At 40.9% G+C, this 27,279-nt stretch overlaps 1 protein-coding gene across 2 annotated transcripts in view; it reads right to left on the bottom strand.

Annotated features, from left to right (window-relative positions):
• Nucleotides 1-5,354: 5,354 nt before the first annotated feature.
• Nucleotides 5,355-27,279, bottom strand: part of MBD9 (methyl-CPG-binding domain 9) — a 77,183-nt gene continuing 55,258 nt past the window's right edge. The window contains exons 2-10 of one of the 2 annotated variants that reach the window (XM_087699352.1): nt 23,770-24,352; nt 21,428-22,486; nt 20,629-21,318; nt 19,075-19,392; nt 18,672-18,998; nt 18,471-18,569; nt 17,928-18,377; nt 15,472-17,760; nt 5,355-6,204 (exon numbers count right to left, since the gene is read on the bottom strand). In XM_087699352.1, the coding sequence (XP_087555478.1) occupies nt 5,950-6,204; nt 15,472-17,760; nt 17,928-18,377; nt 18,471-18,569; nt 18,672-18,998; nt 19,075-19,392; nt 20,629-21,318; nt 21,428-22,486; nt 23,770-24,352 (6,070 nt within the window). In that variant the 3' untranslated portion in view covers nt 5,355-5,949. The remainder of the gene's footprint in view (nt 6,205-15,471; nt 17,761-17,927; nt 18,378-18,470; nt 18,570-18,671; nt 18,999-19,074; nt 19,393-20,628; nt 21,319-21,427; nt 22,487-23,769; nt 24,353-27,279) is intronic. The other variant, XM_087699353.1, reaches the window with a different exon arrangement.

Below are 27,279 nucleotides of genomic sequence, written 5' to 3'. Positions count from 1 at the left end.
CACCTCAAAGTGGATCTCTATGAAATCTTAAGGTATATTGTTTTTTCCTATGGGTTTGTGAGGTGTCTTAGATTACATTAATATCGAATTTCTTTCTTTACTTTCTTTCACACACTTTCTCTCTCCAACTTGGCAATCACAATTCCATTTGTTGCATTTTTTGCATTTTGATTAGCCCTACTCTTTCTTTCTTCTCCATCCACATATTCCCCCTTTTATGTAAAGGCTTGCTTGCACAGAAAAGAGTTGACTAGTTTTAAATCTTCCTCATTACATCCCCCTAGGGTGCAAGGGTAGCACCTAGTAGTAAAAGTTAAGTCTAAGCTCTTGTCCTAATAGGAAGATGAATGCAAAGACTTTCAACGGTCATGGCATCACCCTCCAAGCCAAATCCAAAGTCTTGCTCATGTGGAGTTTTTACATCATCATATTTGTAAGGTAGAAAATATAGATTTGAAAGACTCACTTGCCAAAGTGCTTGCACACTTGGTAGCATTAGAGGGAAAGCTAGCAAGAGAAGTGGCTATAACCACTAAAAAGATTGAAGTTAAGGAAATAGCAATGAAAGTATAAGATGAAGTACATAAGGGAATTGAAACAAGAAAGGTGGCATATCAACAAGTACAAAAGGAAATTGAAGGAAGGAGGTGGATCAACAAGGTGTGAGAAACGCCATCTTTTCAGCAATTAATGAATCTTTATCACAAAACAAGATTGCACTACATGCATGTTTAGGAGGTCTCCCTAGGGGATGGCATAAAGAAACACAGTAAACTAATTGACCAAGAGCACCAAGAACATTTAGAGATATATGTGCTGACAAAGAGCACCAAGAATGTTTAGAGATATATGTGCTAGAGACCAAACCCTAGCAGATGGCATAAAGAAACACAATAAACTAACCGACAAAGAGCACTGAGAACGTTTAGATATATACGTGCTAGAAACCAAACTAAGGCCACTACTAGAAGAGAATGGGCTCAAGTGGATAGTAGCATGGCAACTTATCAAGCAAGAAAAGAATCAAGCAACTTCGAAGTTTCAAAACATGGAAGATATACTCAAAGCAATAAAGCAATCAAATTGATTCAAGGCAACCAAACTATGGATCAAGAATATGAACTTACACCAACAAAACTCAAAGAGCAGCTAGGTCAAATTACCAAGATGCAATTAAAAAAGAGGGCAAATGTGCACTTTATCAAGGTGACAAAGTCATCATATAGAAGTTCAAAAATCCTATGTGTTAGGTTACTTTAGGGAAAATGGGTAGTTTTCCAAGGTGGTAGAGTCATCATAAGGGAGTTGAAAAAGCCTGCAGCCTAATTACTTTTGGGTCCTAATGTATTCTTAACGTTTATAGCTTTAGTAATTGATTTTCTTTTTGGCATTAATGGTCCCTTGACATGGGTTTCTTTTTGTGCCAATGGCTTCTTGAAGTGGATTGTAACTAAAAACTCTGATTTGTATTACTTTGTCCCATACGCCTTTGAGGCGACTAAGAGGACATTAGTATATAGCATGCACGTGCGCACACGCACACACACACACACACACACACACACACACTCTCTCTCTCTCTCTCTCTCTCTCTCTCTCTCTCTCTCTCTCTCTCTCTCTCTCTCTCTCTCTCTCTCTCTCTCTCTCTCTCTCTCTCTCTCTCTCTCTCTCTCTCTCTCTCTCTCTCTCTCTCTCTCTCTCATGGAATCCCTACTTATAATCTAGAGGCTCTACATTTATCTCTCTCATAAAAACACAACCTGTATCGATGCACAAAAGGGGTGATAGTCCAAAAAACAAAGGAGATCAAAGCTACACACCAACTGAGGGTCCATGTGTACCAAACACATAGACTACACTAGAGAGAGATGATGGAGATCCGTTGACAACACAAGAAACAACTCATAGATCTGAGGCTCGAATCTTGATGTTCCCCTATGCTCTTATCAAGGATGTGTGACATATATATCCATCAATCATGACCAAATGGAACTTTAGATAGGATGGCACTGCAATATATCATTGTATCATTACTTAGTCGCATTCCTTGTACACATTTCTGTCTCATAGATTATTTTGGAGATACCATTAAGCAAGGGTTGAACACATAGGTTCTTGTCTACATGGGAGGAGATTCAAACTGTGCTTCAACACCCCAATAAGGGAGATGATACGAACCCTCATACTACGATCTAGTTTCTTTTGCTATCATAATTTAGATTAGATTTTTTTTATTATATTGTCTATCTCTAGATACTACATAGCTTATGATATTATAGGTTATAGGTATTTTTGGCCTCTTGCAATGGTTACAAATCATCTCTCTCTCTCTCTCTCTCTCTCTCTCTCTCTCTCTCTCTCTCTCTCTCTCTCATCACTTCCAAGCGTATTGGCTGTATTGATATTTTTTCTTGAAAAAAAACCATGCTCAACACTTGTTAAGCATAGGAACCAAGAACTTTATGAAAAGCACTTAAGGCACTCCCCTCCTTGAAGAAGTTTAAGAAAACATGCAAGTTGGTTGACAAGGTACTAGATGGGGCATCGAGATAGTCTTTAAGATTTGATGATTAAGGAAGATTTGAATCAACAGCTTTAAGCTTTGATGATTAAGGAAGAGCGGAATCCACGTAGGCTTGTTTCGTTCAAGTGGTCCTTGATTTGTTATTTGATTGAGTTGTATGGTTAGGAATTGGTAAGGAAAAAGATTCCATGCCATTGTTTATTGTTTAAGAATGTCAGGAAGAAGATGGAGTATGCAATGCTGCTAGTTATGATCATAAGTTGAAGCAATTAGAAAATCTTTATTACATCCTCCAGTTAAAAGAATTGGGGAGCCTAAAGGCTACTCCACAATTCTCATTTTTAATGCAATGTTAGAGATAGCCATTTTTGGATGCTTGGCATGCATAATGATGGTTTATTGTGAATAGATACACTTAAGTTTGTTTAAGAAATTGTGTAGTGCACATGAAATTGAAGATTGGTTTTGATTTGAATGGATTTTACAACTCTACACATGGTTTGTAACTAACTAGCATCATTTGAATCATCGAGTACCCATGTGTGACCTTATTCTATGTTCAGAGTGAATATGGAAACAACATTGGACGAATCTTTTACCTAGGTGACTATATTCTATCTTAAATTTCATTTTTGTCTCCTGCTAAGTAGCTAGAGGTTGGAGTCTAGAAAAATGCAATTTGGATTGATGGCAACAATCATCCTCACACTTTCATGCAATCTAACTTCTGTTTCAATACATTTTAGCTACCTAGCTTTGTATCCAAGGTGAAATTTTAAACAACAATAGTTTGGGATTTAAGTAGGTCATACCTGAACACTTTCTTCTACAAGACTCTTAGGTTGAATGCAACCTATTAGTCAAGGGTATCGTTAGAGTTTTCTTTGAACTTCCAAGCTTTTTGCTCGAGCATTCTTTCCTCAAGTGAAAAGGTTTACGCTTTTTTGAAATTTCAAAATTGATCGATGCAAGAGGGATTGTAGGTGACATCTTGCTTCACATGTGCATACTTGCTAGAGGAAGAAACCAATCAACCTAGACTTGATTTGATCTTTATATTGTGTATCGTTGGGTTTTTTAGTTCCTCTTCTCAAGTTCAAGATGACAAATGGGTCATAACTAAGCTATCAAAGGGGTAAATTGAAGCCTTTTGCCTTCAAAGCATGAAGTACCAAGTTTTTTACCTCATCTTTATGTTGAGTGGCCTATGCTACCTTTGGCAAGGAGGTCCTATTCCTTCGAGCCATTTCACATGCTCTCAAGTCACCTCTCTCACCTAGGTTGCTCTTTATCCACCTATTTTGATTTATGCAAAAGAATACAAGAAAACAAATAATAGAGCTCAAGAGAGCATGGGACTACTTAATGTAGCATCCATTTCTATCATGCTAGTCTCTTGCTTAGGCACAAGTTTCAATGGGCTCCCCTTGATTGTTCCTTGCTCAGTCCGTGCATCCCACACACAAGCGAGCAAGCTAGAGAGAGAAGAAATAACATTGAAGCAAGCAAAAGGAACTCTCACACTTGCCTGAAGAGAAGAAAAGTGGAAGATCCACTAGTTTGCACATACATTCCTTTTATACTGTGGTTTTGAACCTTATTTATAAGGTTGGATAGGTTAAGGTTTGCCCCTCTTTTGACACTCAGTTCATCGTTACAATGTTGACTGCTTGGCTGTAGGCCTTCACAATACATCCACTTGATTTCAAAATTTGCAAGATGAGCCCTATGCTTGGAAGTTGGAATGAGTATTTATTGCGATTAGTTTTTTCTTCTTCCAACTTTACTTTTCCACCTTTCACGGTCTTCTTTCACCTTGTAAACAATAAGGATATCATTTATTGTAACAAGTTACTCTCCTCTCAATGAATAAAACACAGCCCTTACTTCCATTGACAACTTTTGGAAAAGCTCGGTAACAATGCATTTGTGAGGTTACAAGCAAGAGGTTATTAATGCAATCCACATAGTTGTCAAAGCCTTCAATATTCATGAGGTAAACACAACTAGCAAGGGGGAAGATATAAACAACTTTACCAATTTCATCATGCTCAAGATACGGATTTGTGTATTCTATGGAAAAAATATTTGAAAATTGCATGCATACTTTTACAGAGGCGCTTGTTGACACCACATAATCACTGCCACAAGTACTGTCCATCCTTCAAATTCTCTATGTAGAGGAATTATTAGGAATTTTCAAGTGGACCATTGTACACTTTCAAGGATGTGACATTTTCAAGTTAACCCAAATACACAATTTGTGAGCAACCAGAAGTAGTAATGGAGTAAACGTAAAGTAATTGTGAATGACTTGAACTGCTGGTGCACCTTACAAAGGGTCCACAGGCTGAACTTAGGAGACCAAATTCTGCACACAATCAACTTGCAAGGACAAAACTAGCTGCATATCCATCATACCTAAAGATCATAAGCTGGTGAGCATTGAATAGTAACAGCTGGCATTGAATAGTGGCTATTTACACATATAGACATCAGGATAATGTGCATTTTATGACATCTTGGATTTGCTCAGTTGTCATAACTTGTTATTTTCAACTCAGGCATTCCCCTAAATACTCGCTTTCAAGTTTCTTTGACTCATAAATGTCAATGCTCATTACTCTGATGTGCATTATAAACCTTCATTGACCAATGAGGTACAAACATATTTGTAGAGATTAAGATCTGAAAGGTGGCAAAGCCTTCAGATCATCCACTCATAACAGTGTTGCCATTTTAGCCATCCTTTTGCCTTCACTGAAAATCAGGAGATTCAGTTGAAAATAAAGGTGATCAACAAGACAGGATGAAATAGAAAACACACCATAAAGACTGACCATCAATCCAACATTGAATAAAATGGATGGTTTTTTCCTCTGGCTTCATTGCAAACAGTTACTGATAATAAGAATTAGAGCAAATTGACATTCACATAACCTCTCTTTTTGAAATCCTCTGCAAAATTTGGACCGCTTATCATATTCACATTGTCAAAAATATGAGATGACCACGAAAGATCGGCTCACAAAATAGAGAACTCCCATCAATGAGATTCCACCTTTACAGCCAAATTCTTGGCACTGACCTGTAAACAGGCCAAAATCTCAATATACAGAAGCTAATGAATGTGCTGTGTGTCCTTGAATTGGACCAAGAGAAAAGCTAGTCAAATAAGACACAGCACAATACCAGACTTTCTTATATGGTACAAAAGCAGCAATAAGAGAACCAAGACTATGGATAGTCTTCTATGGTGTTCCCTCTCCTACAGCTTTGTTTGACCTCTCATAAACTGCTATTTCTGATTCCGGAAAAGCTCTCTTACAGCATTCAGAGCTGAACAAGCTATATTCCCTTTGAGAATCAAGCACAATTCTGGGCTTTTCTATATGGTACAAAAGAAGTGATTCAAACAGCACCGACTACACAATGTTTTCTGTGGGGTTTTTCTTTCTTTTCTTCTTCATGACTTTGCCTGGCCTATCAGAATCTTCTGTATCTGATTCCAGTGAAGATCTCTTGTACTTGATTGCAGCATCAAAGGCATAAATCCTAAGAGCTAAAGCAGCAAGTGTGTTTATCCCTGCTCCCACTGACAGAGAGGTCCAATTAGACCATGTCTCCCGCAGACATTCTGCTTTGACCATTTGCTCAAGTAGCATTGAAGCTTGAAACAACTGCATGATACAACATAGTTAAAAAGAGCATCTTAATGTGAAACAGCATGTTTAAAAGCATATCAAATGAAAAGACCACCACATTTTGCGAGACACACCAGAACTGTCTCAGTAGACACTCATTCAACACTCACTTTCAAATGTCTGTGCTCGGACATATGCATCTTCTAGTGTCTGTGAAAATTCACCATCCACATTTCTAGGAGGGCGTGCTTAAGATGAGATTCTAAATTAGCAACATACAAATACCTATTATGAAGATTCTGGAGCCTAATCAGAGATCACACGATCTATCATCTAATTGCTTACAATCCAACTTGCAAGTAGAAGAAAGGGCAACTCAACAAAGCACATCTCAGCTGTACCACTATAAGTTTCTGCTCTGACATTGTTCTCTTCTTACAACCAAGCATACAGAAAGGTTATTGTAACCAAAGCAAGCAAAACTGTACAAAGGACATAAATGTAGGGTACAACTGGTTAATTGTATAGAAGCACAGAAAACAACAAAATTACTGGTATATAGACTGGCTAGCCCTAAGCCATAGGATTCACAGAAGGTGGATCAGCCACTCTCTGATGTTGATATCATCAAGATATTGAAGTTACAATGGAGATTCTGGTGGATCAGAAAGGCTTGACAACGAGTGGTATTTTGGCTAGTAACACTAGTTATGGGTATGACACGCTCGAAAAACAACAATTTTATTAATTGGCTTGCCCTTAGCATGGAGAGAGTGGACAATCTCTGTCGAGAATCTTTCACGCAAGTATGTCAAACATCTCGATGGCATCATTCCATCTCACTAACCAAATATTCCAAGCTATAATGCTAGTAATCAACTCCATAGTTTGAGACGAGTTCGATGCTCTCCTCTAGACATCTTGCAATATTGAACTCATACACTGCTGTCATGCTCGAGGGTGTCCAATTAGTTGTCTGATGTTAGTATAGTACTAATTGAACTAAAAAATCTTAGGCATACATCTAATGCTATGTCCAACGCAAAGGAATTATGCATATGATTTTAAGGGCCATACTTAATGTTAGCACTTAAACTAATGCACTTTAAACATGTAGAGACTTCACTTCAAACATAGGTGCAAAAAAGAGTTGCCCAAAGAGAGTTTAGTACCAAAACAACTAATAGATGAGCAGCCAAAATTGGCAATCTCATGCTGATAGTGTGTATAAAAAAGTAGTGAACAAACACAAGACTCAAGAGCAAGGATATAGAAGTTACAATTTTCTAAGTGCTCGTCTAACTCTTGCCAAAGTCAATGTCACTAGAAGTAGAGATGGATGAGTCCTCTTGTCCGCAATGGCAATAGCAGTGCTCCTTGAGCCACTGCCATGCCTCATGTAGCATACAAGGACTACATGGCTGTAGGCTATGGATATGAATGTGGATATGGATCCTCGACCACTAGTGACACAAGCTCAAACAATGGTACTTAGTCCAGCACACTATGCTACCTCCATGTCAAGGTCTTGCAATGTTTGCTTATCTAGATTGCCATCTTTGCTCACACTTTTGAGTGTGTTTGCTAAAGCTTAAGCTCATCTACGTTGACCCATAAATTCCAAATATAAATCGTAACTTAGATGCTAAAAACTTTTAACAAGACACAAGTCATAATTAAGCATGATTCATCAAACAACCATACTTGTCTTACCAGGGTGCATAACATACTATGTGACATACACAAATTAGAGCAACACTAAATGAGTTGATCCAATTGTTGTTCGCTAAGCCTATTGGGTATCTTTGTGTACGAGGGAATAGACAGACCGATTGAAACTAGCCTTCCTCCTCAGAAAGGATAGTGAATAACATGATTAAGCACTAATGACAGCAAGCATAAAATTCGTATAAACTACAAAAGTAAATGGTAACACTTAAACTTGGACAATGGACACCCTATTGGCCCCAAATCTAGCATTCCTTGCTGTATTTCTTTAACTTGTAATACTAAAGATTCAAGTACACAAATCAAGCTTGGTCTCCTTCAATCTTCAATACATCTTGCTCTCCATAGAAACCAACAAGCCTTCAAACCAATTTGCCCCTTAGTTTACTTGGGGATTGACCTTCAATTTGCTCCTTGAAAGACAAATTCCACCCCAAACTTAATGTTGCCTAGTTGGCCTCTTGAAATTTTCTGAAATCCCCATATCTCAGCTGCTGAATTTCAAGTATTAGGCCTCGAATTCTGAGCACTCTTCCTAGGGTGGTTGGCAAACCTTGATTTCTACTATAAATTAGGGTTTAGTAGCAAAATTCTTCAATTGCATCCACTTGGGACTAAATTTGGCTGAGATCTCTTGAGGGAGACTGCAAATTGATTGAGAAAGAAAGAAAGAAAGAAAGCTATATTAACGTCTACGAAAGGCCAAGTTGGCCTAAGAGACCAAAACATTACATACAAAATGTCTCGGAAACTTTCCAAGTCCCACTATGATAAACTAATTGAGTAGGTACAAAATGGTATATAGATTGGGTACAATTCATATGTGTTCCAAGTATCATGTGGAACTGCTCATGGAGCTTGGTCATCCTAAAATGTCTTGCATGGGTCCATCTAACATCGAGAGGCTGAATCGGCGGGGCAAGGCCCTCCAAAGGCAACGTAGTATCCCTTGTATCCTCAACATGTGCCTCCCGGGCGGGCGTGGGCCGGTTGGGCGTGGGTGTCGGGCTTTGCTTCTTGTTGTCGCAAAGGCTAGGGTAGTCCCCCACGGCCGGAAGGTCAGTGGGGTTGGTGGGGACTCAGGGATGGGGATGGTAGTTGGCTCTTGGTAGAATTCTGTGAGCAGGCGTTGGGCGGCTCCCTATCTTTGCTCCAAGGTCCGAAGGAGGGGGTCTCTGTGGCGCCGTATTTGCAGCAGGAAGAGCCCAAGGCATCTCTAGTCCTTGAAATCCATTACTCTAGAGAGTGGTCCGAATCCTTCTCTAAACAGGCAGTGGAAGCATCCTCGAATCTTGTAGTGCGCTAGGCACCTGCATATATAGTGTTCTTCTATCTCCGGCTCGAGCTGGTAGATTTGGCAGATCCGATCTTCTAGGGGGAGGGGGTGAGCCCCGTATCTACCTATTTCGACCCGTAGCTAGTGTGAAGATGTACAAATCTGTCTCAACCCATAGCTAGTGTGAGAGAATAGAAAGGAAGTTGGAGAGAGAAAATTCAAAGCTAAATCCCAAAATTAGGTGAAATTTAATGTTTGTAGGTAATGGTTGATTGACTACAGCCAACCATCAACAAGAGTTCCACATATGGTTGCCTACCCTTATGGGCCCTAAAATTGTTGTCACTTGCCTATAGACCTACCTCCAATGGCCTCTTTATCAACTAGGGGCAGCTCTTTGATAGCCTCCAATGGTTGGGCTGATCATCAATGCCTAGCTGATCACCAATGCCTAGAAAATTGCAACAGCAGCTCTCCCTCCTCTCCTAACCTCCACAATGCTGGAATGAGACTCCAATGGCCTCTAAACGCCTTTCGCTCACTTGCATGGGTAAGTTGCGCCAAGTGGTAGCTTTCTAATTGCACTTTTCAGCCCAATTAAATTGATTTTCAGAATATTAATTCTGAGAATTAATTTAATGATAAATTCTTGCTCAAAAGATTTAACTATATCAACCAAGAATTAAATTAGCTAGGCCAATTTGTCATCCAAGCAATCCTGAGTATTTATTAGCCAAGTACCTATCTAATATAGCTTATTACAACTTTTACAGTCTCTGCATTTCTTTTTCAGTGACCAGTGAGGGGGTTAGGGGGCAGCCTACATTTTTTATGGGCAGCTTGTTCTAGATTGTCGCCAGCATTTTGCGCTCCAAGACCAGCTGGTCAGCCAGTTACAACGTATTTGAGATACTTATTAGCCCCCCCTTGTGACCAGTCATCAGTTTGTCTTGCAAGGGGACAACATGCTTTGTCTTCAGCCTCTCCTTCATCTTGGTGTTGTCATTGTGATCATCCTGATCTGGTGCCCTCACTGACACCTTGGGCTGCATACAGGGACTGATCAGTTTGCCAATGCATTCAGATTCAGTGCGAAATTATCACTTCATCCACTTCTCTCTTGTTGTCTCTCTCTTCTCTTTCCGCTCCATGTTCCTGTTTCCCTTTTGTTGTGCTCTCTCACATAGTATCACTGCCTAAGTGAGGGCATGCAGGATTCTATCAGAGGAGACCACACTTCAGCAATCTGTCCAGTGCAGCCCGCGTACAGATTGCAGCAGACTGACTGAAGCTGAAAATGCAGTTTTTCAGCTTACTATTGGCAAAAAATCCAGGTATTTTGCACTGTTTAGGGTTATATCGACAAAGGCGCCCATCTACAATTGTTTTTCTACGGTTGTAGCTGTTTGACTTCCTCTGTTCCAGCTTCTTGGCTTTGAGATGCAGCAGATTCAAGTGTGTTTTCAGGTCTATAAGAGGGATGGAGTACTGCCGGTTCAATGTTTTTTATGACTCAAACCATGAATCTGTCTATTCTTCTAAAGATAGGTATTCACAGTTGTCCACTCTCCCAAATGAGAGGGTAAAAGCCTCGTAGATCCGGACCCAGGATGGTTTGATGGTTTGACACAGCTAGGTATACAAGTGGTCTTTATCAAGGATGTTGTGCAGGGAAAGCTTGACCAAAAGTCAAAGAAGCTTATCCTCGTTGATTATAACATGACAACATAAAGCTACAAGCTCTAAGACCCAAAGAATCGAAAGATACAAGTGAGCACGGATGAAACATTTGACAAGATTGCGGCCTCAGATGTTTCAATTGAAGGTGATTCTCCTATAGGTGGTTTCTTGCCCTCAACTCACACCCCTCCCCACCATCAGCCCCTCCCCTTCCTTCAAGGTTATCCATTGATACCCTTCTTCAACTACAACTCCTCCTCCACCTTCTCCTCCCCTTCAAACCAATGCAAGGCTTTAGATACGTGCTTACTTCCATTGTCAGATCATAGGAATTTCAACCTACACCCAAACTAGTTCTCACAACGAGGGCAAGATCCCAGATGGCTCCTTCTTCTATTGTGTCCACAAGTATTTCTACTCCTTACATATCCAATTGATGTACGTCCCAACTAAAATGTGTAGCCATAGAAACCACACATCTAATGGTGGTCATCTTGGATGTAGGAGTAAATGTCTCCTCATAGACAATGCCCTTTTTTTGAGCATGTCCCTTCACAAATAGCCTTGCCTTGTATCTGCCAATAGACTTACCAGACTTTCTTTTGAGCTTGTAAATCCAATGTCTATCAATTGCATGTTTGCTAGGAGGCAAGTCAACAAGACTCCAAGTACTATTTCACTCAATAGTGCTCATCTCATCACTCATGGCTTCCACCCAATACACAACCTATTGTGCATCCTCAATACATGTAGACTGACTCATCCTCATCTAGAAGAGTACTAGCAAAAGCATATGCTTCCTCATCATCAATGATATAACCCATATTAACAAAATGTGGCCTCCTTGCATTTTTAGAACATAAATGTGTACGGTAAGACAAAGGAGCATCAATACCACTCCCTTTAAGAGTCTATAACAGCCACCTAGGGATTCTTTTGGTTGTACGTATAGCAGCCCTTTCTTGCACAACTACTTCACCCACTACCCTAGGAGAAGTTGGTTTGGCAAGAGGCTGATTTGGAGCAAGTGGAGCAGGTTCAGCATGTTGTAATTGCTGATTTTTTGCATCATAATTATTCCCCAAACCAATAGCATATAGAAGAAAGCCTTCAAACACATCCAAGGAGTCAGATGTGTTTGGCATTTCAAATTCAGCATGCATGTGTCCTGAACTTTCAGAAGATATAACATCTGTACAAACAAAACCCTTGTGTGTGGAAGGTCATGCAGCTTATACCCTTTGCTTTCCAAGCTATACCCAACAAAAATACATTTTATTGCCTTAACATCAAGCTTTCCACAAAGCACCTTGGGTGCATGTGCATTGCTGTGTTTCCAGCCCCAAAGACTGCTGTGTTCTAGTTTCCACCCTACTACCCTTCCATTTCTAGCATTGACCTAATTTGTGTTTGCATCTATGGTAGGTCGTTTTTGTGTTTCTAGCACTTTTCTTCATCAGCCTCTACTCCAACTAGTTGTTACTACACTTGGGATCCGTCTCTAGTGGACAACACACATCAACACCTCCCTCAACCTACTCCCATGAGAGCCACTGGCTGTTGCACAACTCCACCCTTGAGCATTCTATACAGTCTCTCATTCAATTACAGCCTTGATTCATTTAATTCCAAACAAAGCACTAGGATCTAGAGATCTAGATATTTGATACCATGTAAGAATGCACGATGGAAGCAAAAGCAGCAAACACAAGGTACAAATATAAAAGAAGTAACAAGAACACTGAAAATCAAGAATGAATCATGAAATCCATAGATAAAAACATAAAAATAAAGGTAACATACCACCAAGGTATACAACCCTTAGATGCACAAACACGATGCTCTTCGATCTCTCTCAAATCTTCATAATTGAATGATATAAGGAAAAAGAAGAAAGTGGGCTATAAATAGCCAGCCATAAAGCAACAGAATAGCCAAGTTGGCCAAATAAAATGCAACCACCCAACATGGAAATGAGCCACCAACTCTTCTTGTTGGGCATTCTCCAAGTCATGCATTGGCAAGTGAAGTGCCTTATCAAGAACTTTATTTGGTCAGGGGAAGATGGGAACTCACCTACAACAAAGGTGGCTTCTCAAGCAAAGTGCCTTAGACGAGAGCTCGGCTACAACAAAGGTGGCTTGGGATGTCATCATATAGCCAAGATCTAGAGAAATTTAGGGATCATAGACCTAGATAGCCAAAGCAAAGCCTTATTAGGTACGTTCATTCTCATGTGTCTTCTTCCAAGAGAAGAGCCTCAAAAAAAACTTCTAATAGAGACTTCCATCTATTACATGTACAAATGGAGGACCATGGTAGCCCAACATTCATTGGATTTTTCAAGAGATCAGAACAAAAGACTTAGTGAGCAGCTTTGAAGTCATATCTGCAATGGCTATTATCAAAGCATGGCGATCAATTTCACCTTGCCTTCACCCGCTACCACCGACTACAGTCTTCTTTGCAATCACTATTTGAAATCAGAGCAAGGCCACACTACTGAACAGAGGACTTACCCATCCGAGGGAAGGTTCTCTATACAGTCGTCTTACTGCAAGGCTGGTTCGCATAGGGAGCCAACTATGATCAAGATTGTGGCAGAGGGAGTACCTACCAATTGGCAAATAGATACATACACTTCTCAAACCTCAGTTGGTCTCTTCTCCAAAAGTGGCATTCTTCTAACAATCATTGCAACTAACAAAGAAAGGACATTCGCTTTTATGGTTGAGGAGGATGGCCACCTCCAACCAAAGGACTTGGACTAGACATAATTCGCAAGATGCTCCATATAGAGGACAGGAGTAGTGGCACACTGCAAGAGGAAGTGATCATAGGAGCTTAGCAATTGGCACTTTTCTTGGATATGAAAGAAATTGGTAGCATGCCCGAGATGCGGTGAGCTAAAGGAGACATAGAGACACTGCCTATGGGACTTTCCAAAGTTCTGGACATATGGAGAAGAGCCCTCAGGGTGATATTCCATGGCATAGCAGAGACCATGGTCACAACCTAGGGAATTGAAGCTTAAGTCACAGACAGAGGCCCAACATGTGGCTATGACGATTTTCACGAGAGCCTTTCTTTCCTCATCATTGGACATCTAGGCAAGATCCCCACTCCAAATTATTCACACGCACAATGTACCCGAGGACATTGTCACAAAAGGGAGCTCATTGACAGTATTATAGCATGGTACATTTGCACCCCAAGGTGGAGCCATGCTATAGACCTTCAGAATGTATAATTACACTCTTTCAAGGATTTGGACAAAGATCATCCATACCCTCCATAGGAGATGGGAAAGGATGCATGGCAGCTCCAAGAGGATGAGGAAAAGAGAGGCCTTCCACTGGACATGGAACTCAAGCACCTTTTTCCATACTGCCCCTCAGATGGTCTAGCATTATAGTGCATCAGACTGATTGTTCACACAACCATTGTATTTGTGATGTACTTTGCTGCTCTTTAGAGTTCCTTGTGTTTTGTATTCACCTCAAGGGGATTTTCTCTGAGGTGTTATTAATAGAATTTTATTTTCTCAGTAAAGAAATGTGCCACCCAGCTAAAGAGTTCCCAACCCATGATATGTAAAAAGCTACATAGACTTCATGGCTAAATCTATTTTAAAAATTAGCAACAGTGGTCAAACACCTCCATAAAAGAAGCATCTTATTTGCCAGCGTGGCCACACACCTGCATGCACACAAAACATGTATGACTTGCTAATACTTGTAGTAAGCACTTATGCATGTACTAGCCATTAACTATACACCATAATTTCAACATGCAGCATGTTGACATCTTGGGGCCTGAACACTCAGGCTGGTTGTTAGTGGTTACCAGGCCACTAGCACAAAAGTTCTGATGCAGCAGGCTGGCATCATCTTCAGTACTCAAGCTGGTTATTACCAGGCCATTAGCACAAAAATTTTGCTAATAGTTTAAGAGCTTCATACTCAGTGTTTGAACAGCAGGTATGACTTTAGAGAATGATCAACTCCATCTGGTCCATGTCTATTACAATTGTCTGGCAATTTCAAACTGAAAATCTGAAAAGCTTTTGGATCAGCATACCCATATTCATTTGCTGAGCTACTGCTTACGCTTACACTATTTAAGCTTTGAGACAATGTGTACGAAAACAACACATGCTGACACCTACCAGAGCTCTGGTCTGCCATAAAGCAGTGGTAAGTCAATTCCAAGGAAGACCTCATCATGGAAAAGGAGAAGCATAACAACCAAGCTGAGTTGTGTTTATAAGATTCTTGTAAGTTGTACCTACAGCCCTAATGTACCTTCACGATGTCTAACATCTCATAATGGTCTCCACTATCATCTGACACTAACCCTAAAGGTGCCCACCTCATATGGATCATGTGTGTAATCTTGCAGTTTTGTACATAATAGAGTAAAGTGATATTTAAGCATGTGCAGACTAAGTAGATTAAGAAATGCAACAGCCTTGTGCAGACATAGTATACAGCATCTTCATATGCACTGATCTTGTATCAGCAGACTCCAAAATGCAACAGCAACAATAATGTGAAAGAGGCCTATCAGTGAGATCAGGTGCAAAGGATCTTAGCAACTTGGCATTCATATAAGCTCACCATGTAAATTACCTCAAGAACAGAACCAGCAGACTTGACAAAGGATCGCCATGCTCGCCGCCGATCTGGCTGCCCTCTTGATGTCTCCAATAAGTCACTTGCCAAAGCAGCTTCTATGTCCAGTAAAGTTGACTTGATCCTCTTCACAATCAATGTCACTCTCGTATTTGACAGGTGAGTCCATGCTAGTTGACTTGTCGTTCTATTTGAATCATGCTTTGTCATTGAATTTGAAGGTGCTGTCATTGCTTCTGACTTACTATGGTCAAGCACAAGCCCTTGGCTTGATAATGAAGCACATGAAAGACCAGATAATTTTGGAACCACATGGGAACCAGCTATTTCTGATCTTATGGTTTCACCAACTGCGAGTCCTGCACCAGACATTGTGCTGACTGCCACTTTCGCACAACTGCTGTTACTAAGGTCATTCTTGGATGGACGACTTGTTACATCAGACAGTCCCCCTTCTCCCAAAGGGACTGCTACGTTTCTCATATGAAGCGAAGGGTCAAACAAAGGTGATACAGAAAGACCCGGGGCAAATTCAGGCCCTTTACTTGCAATCCACCCAATCTGCAAAATTCTTTCCCGATTCGAGCTGGGCAACGAAAATCGTTTCTTTATGACAGAAATGTCAGGAGGGCTAAGGACTTGTTGCTTGAGGTTTGCTTTCTTAAACTTAGTGGAGGCCAAAAGCATGTTACTTTGTTCTTCAGCTGTAAATCCATAACTGCAGCCACTATAATTGTGGGCCTGGATATCTGAACCAGAGTCATATGTTTGATGGCACCGTGGGCAATGACTTCTTGTCGCCCAAACTAGTTCTAAACAGTCGCATCTAAATAATCTGCCCTCACCTGCATTTTTTTTCATTTTTGCTCGTTTAGGAGGAAGCATGTCATTAGGTCCATCTGACCAGCACATTGCACCAAACATTTTTGTCAGGATAGCTATAGCTTTTGTGTTTGTTGCAATGCTACTGTAGATACTACTGGGTTTCACCAATGAAGATTGCTTTATATCTGTTTCCCACTTGAACTTCCTGTTCCAGAACGTGGACCACTTTGTAAGAGATGACTTCAAGCTTTTTTCAGTACCAATGGTTGGCTCAAGCCAGTTGAGCAGCTGTTCAAGGCAATCATCACTGTTGTATGCTATCCATTCATTTGATTGAGAAGCACAAGGATTCATAGTTGTTGAGTCAACAGCGCGTTCACATCTTCCTTGAGTTTCTACAGAGCTTGTAAAGTAGTTCGGCAATGTGAACCCATTGTTCTTATCATAAAGGCTAGCCATAGATCCCGAAGCAGCTTCAACCACTAACCAAGGAACCTTACCTTCCCAGCCAAGAGCCCAGTAGGTCCTGCCTAATGCATCTCTTCCAAGGCATTCTCTCCTTGGAGCTGTTTTCATAATCTCTGCCTCCAATTTCTCAATCTCTGTTTCCAATAGCTCAAAGCTGGTCTGAATAGCTGTTGTCTGGTTAGCTGTTGAAGGAGTTGCCCATTGGTCACCAATCTGCTGCAAACTTAATCCGGCAAGAGGCAACTGGCCCTTATCTGGTGAGTTGAATGAACTGCTACCATCTGCATAGTTAAGGGGATACTGGTGTAGTGAAAGCCTACTCTCTGGTTCTTTGAAGTTGGCTGTTAACTGCACGCCAGTTTCTTGTGTTCCAACTGCCAAACCATTTGATTGGTCGGAAATGGCCATGGCATTTCTCAGCACATCACTCTCAAAAAGAGAGTGATTTTTAGTTGAATTGAACTCCTCTGCAAGATCTTTTACTGGCAGACCTGGAGAGCCCCACTGAGGCACTTTGGCAATACTCCCTTCTACTTCAGCTAGAGTGTGTTGTCCATTCCCATCATGTCTTTGCTGCATAAAGGATGATGATGTGAAGCCAGACTCTTCTCTACTGAATAGTGATCTGTTGTTACCACTTCCTATTTGCGGTTTCATATAATTATACATGTCTTGACAGTCATCAACTTCCAAAGTCCTAATCTGCTCTATCTGCATCCTTGTATCTTCTGCTCCAGCCACAGTAGGCTTCAAGCTTTTTCTACCACGTCTCTTCGATAAACCAGATCCATTTGTTATATCCATTCCAGAACTATCATCCAATGTGTGGCTCTCCTTTTCAAGCCAGTTCTGCCGCTCTAGTATAAGAAGCCTTAGCTTTTGTTGCAGCTCAAAAGAAACCTCCACACTTTGGTCAACATGATCCCTAATCAATGTTGATTCTAGGACCTTGTCGCACAAAAATTTTAACAGCTGAACCCGCTGGCGTACATGCAAAACAAATGAAGAAAACCAAATCATTCTTCGAACCTTGAGCCAAAAGAAATTGTCAACCACAAAACAAAAGCTAACCAACAAGAAAGAGCATTTTAAATGAGACACAATCTGGGTATAAACATCCAAGAAAGACTAGAACCAACTAGTATCACCTCCGATTCATTCATTTGCCAATAGTCTTTTCCATTCATGCTTGCAACTAATGCTGGTAGAGTTGTTCCAGCTTCACTATGTTTGCTTCCATAGAACTTGATTGAAGGCATTTTGTTAAGCGCTGCAGCAGAGAAGCTAAGGCTGGGAGACCTTTGCTCAAGAGCAACACAAGATGGGCAATACCAGTTACCATCTGGAATCTTTGAGAGGGGGGGTTCTAAGCAATAGATATGGTACTCTGCATCACACCCATCACAAAGAAGAGTGCTATCATCGTCCTTATCTATTCCACATATTTTGCACACACCCTCCTCCCAAGGAGCTTTCTTGAGTTCCTCATCTAAGCCTCCAGCATTAGAAGGAGCACCGTTAGGCTCTGCTATTGTCATTTGAACTGATGTATCCACCGCCTGATTTGCTTCCTCTTTACCATTTGCCAGCTTCAACACCTGAAACAACAAAAACACACAAACTTTTTACAAGAGTCTAAGACCACAATTTCCAAAGAAAAAACGAGTTGCTGCACAGAAAATGTAAAATACCTTTTCCTCGTACATGGTTTCAAAATGCTGAGACATCACTTCTCCCACTTTAACCAAATCTTCACGATTGTTGAAAACAAGTGGAATATTTCGGAAAAGCTATGAAAAAAAAAATAGGATACATGGTATGTGAGAAAGGAAGATCACTAAAAATTACAGCTTGTACTACAGAATTACCTTCCATGTAGTACAGGTACGAACCTGCCGCATATCAGCTGCAAAAGACTCATGTGAGCTCCCATATGCCCCAGCAGCCAGTCTTGAATCAATCATTCTGAAATCGAGAGGACGTGTTACCAGTGGCAGTGGTAGGTTCTCATCTTCATTCTCATAATACCCCAAAACTGTCCCTCCAAGAGAGTTGCAGAAAACTCGAACATCATCCGTTGTGATCAGTTCCCGCAGGACAATGCGACAACGCCTCATCACAAGCTCAGGTATAGGAGCTACATAAACAATCTTCCGCTCAGGTTTCACAGGAACAACAACCTCATCAGGCACTTGCTCCAGCACTGACAAGACAGCTCTCTGTACAAACAGTAGAGTTACCCCTTTAATTAACACAAAACAAGGCTCAGAAGCCCAGAGATCGTCTTGACTTTACCTTTGTTGGCCCTGAAGCATTTCCCTTGTAGACTTCCTTGCTGATTGAATGCTCAAGAATTTCTCTTGCCCAATCAGGAGGGTTTAACTCAAGAGCATCCCGTATGCAATTGCGAATCCTTGCACCCACATTTGTAGCCAGCTTGCGAACAGGTTCCAAAACAGTTGCCCAAGCAGGTTTCCTAGAAATATTTCCTGCAGGTAACTCATCTAGAACTCGGTTGCTTGCAGTATCCCTCTGGGAAGGCTCTGTGCCAGACACCTGATCTCCAGCTCCTCGTAGCCAGTATGACAAATGCTTCTCTGCTTCTGCAAGAAGCTAAATGCAAAAAACACAAAACTAAGCTGAATGCTCCAGATAAGTCTAGTCAGAGCATATGATTAGCTATGCACCGAACATGAACCGGTTTACTATTTGTCTAGCATTGACGAGTAAAGCTGCTGATTTGCAAGCTTCCATTGTGTTCTCTAAAGGAGTAGTTGGCATGCCATAACGTAAGATCGGATAGCCCACAACTTGCATAATCACAAACTCCTTGCAAAGATTAAGGTTAATGGTCCTATCATTGCTCTACAAAATATGAAATGCACAAACATGAAGAAAGTTACTTGATACAGAGTATATTTGAGTGTACACACAACAGACCAAGCTCACTACTAATTCAAGCTTGAAGACTTCAAAAGATAGTAAACAAACTTAGTCACACGTGTAAAGATGCATAAAACAAAAGACGATATGATAAAGCTTTTTGTCAACCTCCTTCACAGAAAGAGATATGATTCAGCCTTGAAGACTGCACTAATGAGAGTACACTGTCAAGGGGAGAGATCTAAGGCTTCTGTTCTAGCAGAAAGTCAAACACCTTCCAAATTCAAGCTTGAAGACTCCAACCAACAGCATTATAGCAGACTAATGCCTTCATAAGTGTAAAGTGCGCAAAACAAAATACATGGTAAGAAGGCCACAAACATTAGAGTACTACATTTGGGTACTTACCTGACTTTGTCAACCTACTTGGGAGTAAAGTAGAGGGTTCAATCTCTCAGACCCTCAGTCAAGGAAAAAGCGTTTACAGCTTGCGTGTTGGCCAAGAGTGTTCATTCCTAGGTGCTAAACTACAAGATCTTGAGGTCCTAAAATTACTTGTTCTAGGCAACCAGCAGACCACCAGAGACTCTTCGCAGACTCCAGCTGCAATAGTCACAAAGTAGCAGACCAATATCTTGACTCGTGTAAAGTGAACAAAGCAGAAGAGATAGTCATAATGCCCCGAACATCAGGATGTTAGAAATGGGCACTTGCAGAAATTTGTCAACCTCCTTCCGACAAAAGAGGACGGTTCAACCTCTCTGACCCTCAGTCAAAGAAAAACGTCCAAGGCTTCTATTTCGGCAGAGAGTGCTAGTTCCTAGGTACTGAGCTATGAAACAAGATTTTGATGTGCTCCAACTAAGGTGAAGGGCAAAGGTTGCATGATAAATTAATCAAAAGCTGCTGCACAGAATGCTTTGAACTAATGCTAATTAATACAAGTGTGAGCTTTGAGATGATTACCTGAGCATCAGCTTCAATTGCAGCCACACCATCAAGGGCACCACAAAGGACCCCACCATCCCCCTGAATACATCGCAATACCTTTCTGCGCTCCTGAACATTCATTTCTGTATTTTCTCCACAAGTAAAAGTTAACAATCCAATAATGTAACGTCTGACTACTTCTGGCCACGTTAGTTCATTCAAGGGAAGTGCAGTAGCAGGTTGTTGCTTTGGTGCAGATCCACTATCTGCATCCTTTTTCTTCCCTCGTTTAGTTTCAAGGGTTAAATCAGGAGCCCCTGCTGTAGCCTTTTGCTGGAGATCAGACAAGGCTACCTTAAGCAGTGATATATTTGAGGCAGCTAATGACTCTCCACAGAAACCTGAAGGAGTAAGAGAACTGTTTTCACACAGCCTTTTAGATTTAGTTAAACGATTGCTGGCAAGGTTTTGGCCCACATCTCCATTTTGTGCTTCTTGTCCTTTGAGAAAATCCTGCCCATGCATTTCCTTTTGAGGACCCATTCCTTGATGTATATATCCCACTTGCACCCCATTTTTTCGTGTAGACCCCATCTGATCTTTCTTACAGCCTCCTCTTTTCATATCATCTTCTGAAATACCGGCTATGCCTTCCTCTAGCTCTTCCAATGAAGGAGGCTCTTTTTGGCCTAGAACTTCTGAGAATCGGCATAGAAACTCCCAAATCTAGGGACATGACAAAGATACAGTTTAAACATCCAGATATTTAAGTTGAAGTGTGCTCATACACAATTGATTTATGCAAGAGTTTTAAAGCTTTGAAATGTCAAATTACCTGAAGCAAGTCACCTACAAACTCTGCTGACACCTTGCGACCAATGGGCCACCCAGTTGGAGGGGGAGATCGCATTGTCTGTAATCTTGATTTTTTTGATGATAGATACTTTTGAACAACTGGAATATCAAAGCCAAATCGATCCTGTGCCATCCATTCCATCAGTCTGGAACAAACTGTCTCAAATGCATCTTGAGCAGCTTGTGTGCTGTTATCACTCGTACCTTCAAAAAGGAATGGAAAATTAAAACCTGAAGATAACGAGCCTTCAAGATGTTTGCATCCAAACTGGAATCGTGTCCCCCTCCTTGATTGCCTGAAGCGCTTTACAAACTCTTCTCCCAGCAATCTCCATGCAGCAGAAGAAGAACAACTCTCCACAACAATTTCCCCAATATCATCTTTTATGGCCATACCTCTGCCCTCCAATACACCACACCACTTTTCTTCCTCCTGTTCAGAAGTTTTTGCCAAAGAATTACCATCCTTTGCATACATTAGATTCATATTTCTGGTGTCAGAATCACCATAAACCCACTGCAGGTTCAACTCTGGATTTGTAGAAGTAAAGAATTTGTCTTCTGTGTCTCTTGACAATCCCCACTTGTCTTCCTTTTGACTATCATAACTCGATCGGAAGCTTTCAAGGGTCCCCACAAGCATTTCCAATTCACTGTCCTCGTCATAAATCTGATGAGAATCTCTGTTTTGCTTGACCTTTTCGTTGAAGTCGTGTTTTATTGCCTGTGATTTCAATTCAATGCGAGAGGTACTAACTAAAGGTTGCTTCTCACAGTCTGGTTTGGACATTCCTCTGTTATTCTTGCTCTGAACTGAACTCTCATCATACACATCAGAGCACAGCTTCCTTGTCACCCTGAAAATTGGAGTGTGTGGCCCTCCATCTAAAACTTCTGAGATGCAGACAGAGCCTGTTACAAAGTCATGCCATGAACAGCGATATCCAACAGGCCATACACTATTCTCATCACAGTAACCAGGCCGCAATTCAACTGTGCCCAAAGACTCGACCTTAAGTTCCATGCACTGTAGTGGTACCTTTTTTAAAAGGCAAGAAATCAAAGAAATAAGAATTATTAGAACACCTGAAATAGAGTACCCATATTCCTCTGATTTCTGCATACATACTAAAAATACAAAAATAGTGGACAAAATTTGATTACATTATGCTAGATTTAGTTAGATGGAATATGTGCAATCTACATTATCTTAGACATATGTTTGCTCAATTTTGGAATGACCCATGTTTATGATATGGACTTATAGAGATATTGTGCCTATATAGAGGCCAGGCATTACTTTTATATCCTAGACTGCAAGTATATGCTCGCTCAAGCTTTGACTGACTCGTGTTTATGATATGGACTGATGGAAATAATAATCATGGACAGCTCATATGTTAACCAGCTTGTGTGGAGCTATGCTTGTCTGGCTAGCGTGGGCCAAATGCCATCATCTACTGGTATCATCTTTCTGCAGACATTTGTCAACATGGATGTGCATCTTCATTGTCATCATGTGGACTGATGTGGGGCATTTGTTACATCCGGCTATTAGTGACCGCCTACAATGAAGGTAGTTACTACCCAAGGTTTGACAACAGGTATACAAGTAGCAAGAGCAGTATAATGCAGCAGTTCCAAGAGGCAGTTAGCAGCAGCATTAAAGGACATCATGTAGTTAGCCATGCTTCATCCTGCAACTTGCCAAGCATTTGAGTCCATCCAAGAAGATTCTCCCATGTTACAGTCAACAGACACACACTTCAGTTAACCGATGTGTGTATCAGCAAGTGTGAAGGTTCTTTCTCAAGTTTAATGATGCCGAGGCATTGGTGCTTGGTTTGGCTGGCACCAGCATCTGCATCAACAACATAATTGAATTCCAGCACCACATGCAAGCACCCCAGGTTTGCAATGAGTAACCTTTAGCAGGAGAATCTGTCACATGCACACTAATTGTGATGTAACTTGGACAGTAATCAGCACTACAGTACCACAAGCAGTCATTCTATCCATCAATTGCACAGACCTATTGCCCAACAAACAATAGTTCAAACGACACTTGTGCAATTTGATTGATGAGAGCCAACCCTTGCAGGTAAAATAACAGACAGCAACTCAATCCAACGTCATCAGCTTTTAGAAGAGCCTGTTTTACATGCGCTAAGCAACATTTTGAGATTGTTGGTTCTGAAGAATCTAACAAAACCAGCAGAAACATCTAGAACAACCAAATCTGCTGAATCCTGTTCCATGAACAAAATAGAAATTTGATAAAGAATCTTGATTCATCCTGCTGCAGGGACAGCGACTACGAACCTGAAGCTCTGGTTCAGGACCATTGATTTCAGGAAAAGGCTCCTGAACTGCAGATACACCATCAGGTTCAATTTTTCTTCTCTTTGCAGATTCTGGAACTTCGTCATCACTTTGCTCAACTTCCTCAGAATAGTCTTCATGTTTTTGAATTTTAGAGGATTCTTTCTTTCTCCTTGTTTTGACAGCAGGAGCAGACAATCCCCGCACACCGGTCTCTCCTTTTTTCTGCTCTGAAAGACCCAAGTATCGGGCAACTTCCAACCTGGATCGAAACTTTACCCCATCTGGAGAGTAAAATGTAACATCAAAAGCTTTTCCGGAGTGTGTTCGTTTCTTTACAGACACTGTCCAGTCATCTTCAATCTGTCCACCCCTTTGTGCCACAAATTCTTTAAGCCTCTGCAAATGCTGTTGACTAAGTCCTCCTGAATCACCATCTTTTGACGAAGCTTCCATACCATCATCCAAATCTCTACTAAGAAGACTTTCACTGGTCTGGTGAGAGGAAATTGGACCAGATTGCCAATAATCTGATGATCCTTTTGCCTGCAAGTCCTCCTTTGAGTGGGAGAGAGATTTTAATCTGGACGAATGAAAAATACACATTCACTAAATACTCATGTAATTCCCCTATTCAGTAAAGTAATCCAACAACAAGATGCTACACCACAAGAATGATCCATGATTACATGAAAGTTCTACTCGTCCTGATTCCTTTCTGAGCCCAAACAACAAATTGACCAAATGGCAAAGGTAGAAATAAAATAAGCCCCTTTTTTCATGTTTTAAAGCCTTAGTCTTAAGTGTGCATATCTAATTATGATTGCCTTTCTCAATGCATCACAATTTTTTTTTTGCATTCACTTAAAGAAAAGAAAACTTAGATAGCAAGGATAGCCATGACTATTAAGTGTCATATATCAAGTACATTTTAGAATAAAATTCCTACATCAAAAAATGAGCCACAAGTCTTCACAAAAACTCTAGTACAACACAACCACAATAAACCCCTAAGCAAATCCTAAGCCGTCTCCACCAAATGTTCTATTACCATAACACTTTCATACTTCTTCAAACCTTTCCTTTGTCACCGACATCCTAGATGGGTCGTTGGGATACTTCTTCGTGATGTTTGATCTGGCTGTCCTTTATTTCCCCTTGAAACCAGCCTTCCATCTAGAGAAGGGTGGCGCCCCTTTCTGTATTTCCTTAACTTATATTGCAATTAGATGGAGTACAACTAAGATTCCTTAATCTCCTCCACTAATCCAAATGCCCCTTGCTGTCATAAATGATCAGCAAGCCTTTTGATCGATTTGCCCCTTGATCTTCACCCAAGACTTGTCCAAAATGGATCCTTGACTCGCCAAATGCTGCCCCAAAACAACATGGGCTGGCATCTGAAATCTCTGCCAATTCCTTGAATTCCAGCTGCTGATTTCAGTCTTCAATGCCTCCAATTGCTGGCACAGGTCCCAAGATGCCTGCCTAAACCCTAATTTCTAATTTCTGCTGTAAATTAGGGTTTACAATAGAAATTCCACTTCTGCCTGCCAAATCTGGCTGAGATCTCCACCAAATGGCTGAGATTATCAAAGAATAGGCTGGAGAAGGTGAGAGAATGCTGTAGAGACAAAGATCCCTGAATTTCCATGTGGGAGGCCTTAGAAAATGGCTGCTGCCCAAGACTGCCCCAAATGTTGTCGCGTACTGCCCAAGGTGCCATTAATGCTGCCGCCTGCTCTTGGGTAGGTTTCTCCTGCTGTTGGCAGCCTGCAAATGGTCCTCACAGCAGCAAAATCTGATCAGTAGCCTGTCTTCTTTCTCCCACAACCTAAATGCACTAAATGCCTCTACAACCCCCAAACAGCCTTCTCTTAGTAGATATGTCAACTCATGTGTAAGTCTATGCATGCCAAATTGGGTTGGGCACATGTCAACTATTTTAGGCATTTCTTTGTGTGTTATTTGTGGCATTTTAGGGCATTTAGAAGCCATTCGGCCACTATGACATATTTATTGCCTATATATTCTTGTTAGCAAGATTGTCAACTCATGTGTGAGTCTATGGGTTGACACATTTGTATGGATTTTAGGCATTTTATGCTAGATTGGCATTTTTCATGCCACTCGGCCAGCATTAATGCTAGCCAACTAGCGTTTAAGAGGGTCACATTTCTGGAGGCTCCTCCTCCCCATCAGTCACTCATCACCATTCTTCATGTGGACTTCCCTTTGGAGAGAGGAGCTAGTGCCAGTGACCACACAACCAATGACTCGCTATTGTATGCAACAGTCTCATGTCTGGTATACGGATTTCATTTCACGAGCACATCTCTAAGTTCTCTTCTTTCTCTCTCTTTTGTCTTGTGTTCAGAAGTTTATTTCAGCGCTTGTCTATGCTTCCATTGTTGCATCCACTTCTGACATGGTATCAAATTGTAGTATCTAGGCTCATGCTACGTGCTTCTCTGCTGATTACATGCCATCTACGCCCCTAGTGATATGTGGCAACTGCTCCCTTTGGCAAATCAACTTGCTGCTGCCTCCGTTTTCCCATTTAATGCATGTACAGCAGCCTCTGTTAGCATTTAATGTCTGTCCAACTTGCTGCATTTTATTGAATATTTTATTGCTGCATTTTCAACATTAACTGCTCTTTGAGGCTGAGAGACAATGTCTATTGACATCTAACTCGGTTTGTTGATTGTTTTCAATTGTGTATAATCAATTTCTCTTGATCAACCTATGACTACTATCATGAGGACATGTATTTTTGAGACCTCACTTAACATGTGGATTAATTTTTAATAACATGATTAAGTAAATATTGAACATGTGAGGTATAACAGAGGTTAGAGTAAATTTACGAACCCAGGACCCGAGAAAATCACGGGATGTCAAAAGCAAAAGTTGTTATAAGTTATGCCACACATGTACTTGGTGGTATCTCGTGCCAATTGTTGGCCTAGGTCATTCATTTGGCCATAAGTGTCAGTTGGTGACACTAAAGAAATGGTGTTTAATGATACCTAACGCCAATTTGATCATCAAAGATGGCGCAAAGACACTCTGGATTGAAAGTTGCCTAGACAATTTAATTATTGGCCAATCAAATTATTTTTCAAGGCACTGAAATAATTATTAGATTGATTTTCAGTATTTCAAGACTGAAAATTAATATTAAATTATGGATAATGCTGGAAAAACCAGTTGGAAAAACTGCCACTTGTCAAAAATGCCCATGCAAGGCTGAAAAACGTCTTTAGAGGTTAGAGAGAGGCATTTTTTATGTATTCACCCTGCAAGAGAGAGGAAAGAGATGCTGCTGGTCTGATTTGCAGCCATTGGAGGACTTTCTTTTCTGAGGCAACCAGGGGGAGGAGAAGACCAATCAACAGCAGGTGACAGTATCTACAGGCTATTGAGACAGGGCAGCAACAGTAAATGACTGATTTTCTTTAGTTCTTTGCATCTACAAGCTGTTGAGACAAGGCAACAACAGTAAAT

This window comes from Lygodium microphyllum, chromosome 18 (genome assembly GCF_053477565.2).
Source record: "Lygodium microphyllum isolate KBCC chromosome 18, Lygodium_microphyllum_v1.1.10, whole genome shotgun sequence".
NCBI classification, from domain to species: Eukaryota; Viridiplantae; Streptophyta; class Polypodiopsida; order Schizaeales; family Lygodiaceae; genus Lygodium; species Lygodium microphyllum.
The sequence above is the reverse complement of the archived record's forward strand: the minus strand, read 5'-3'. Positions and strand labels throughout refer to the sequence as shown.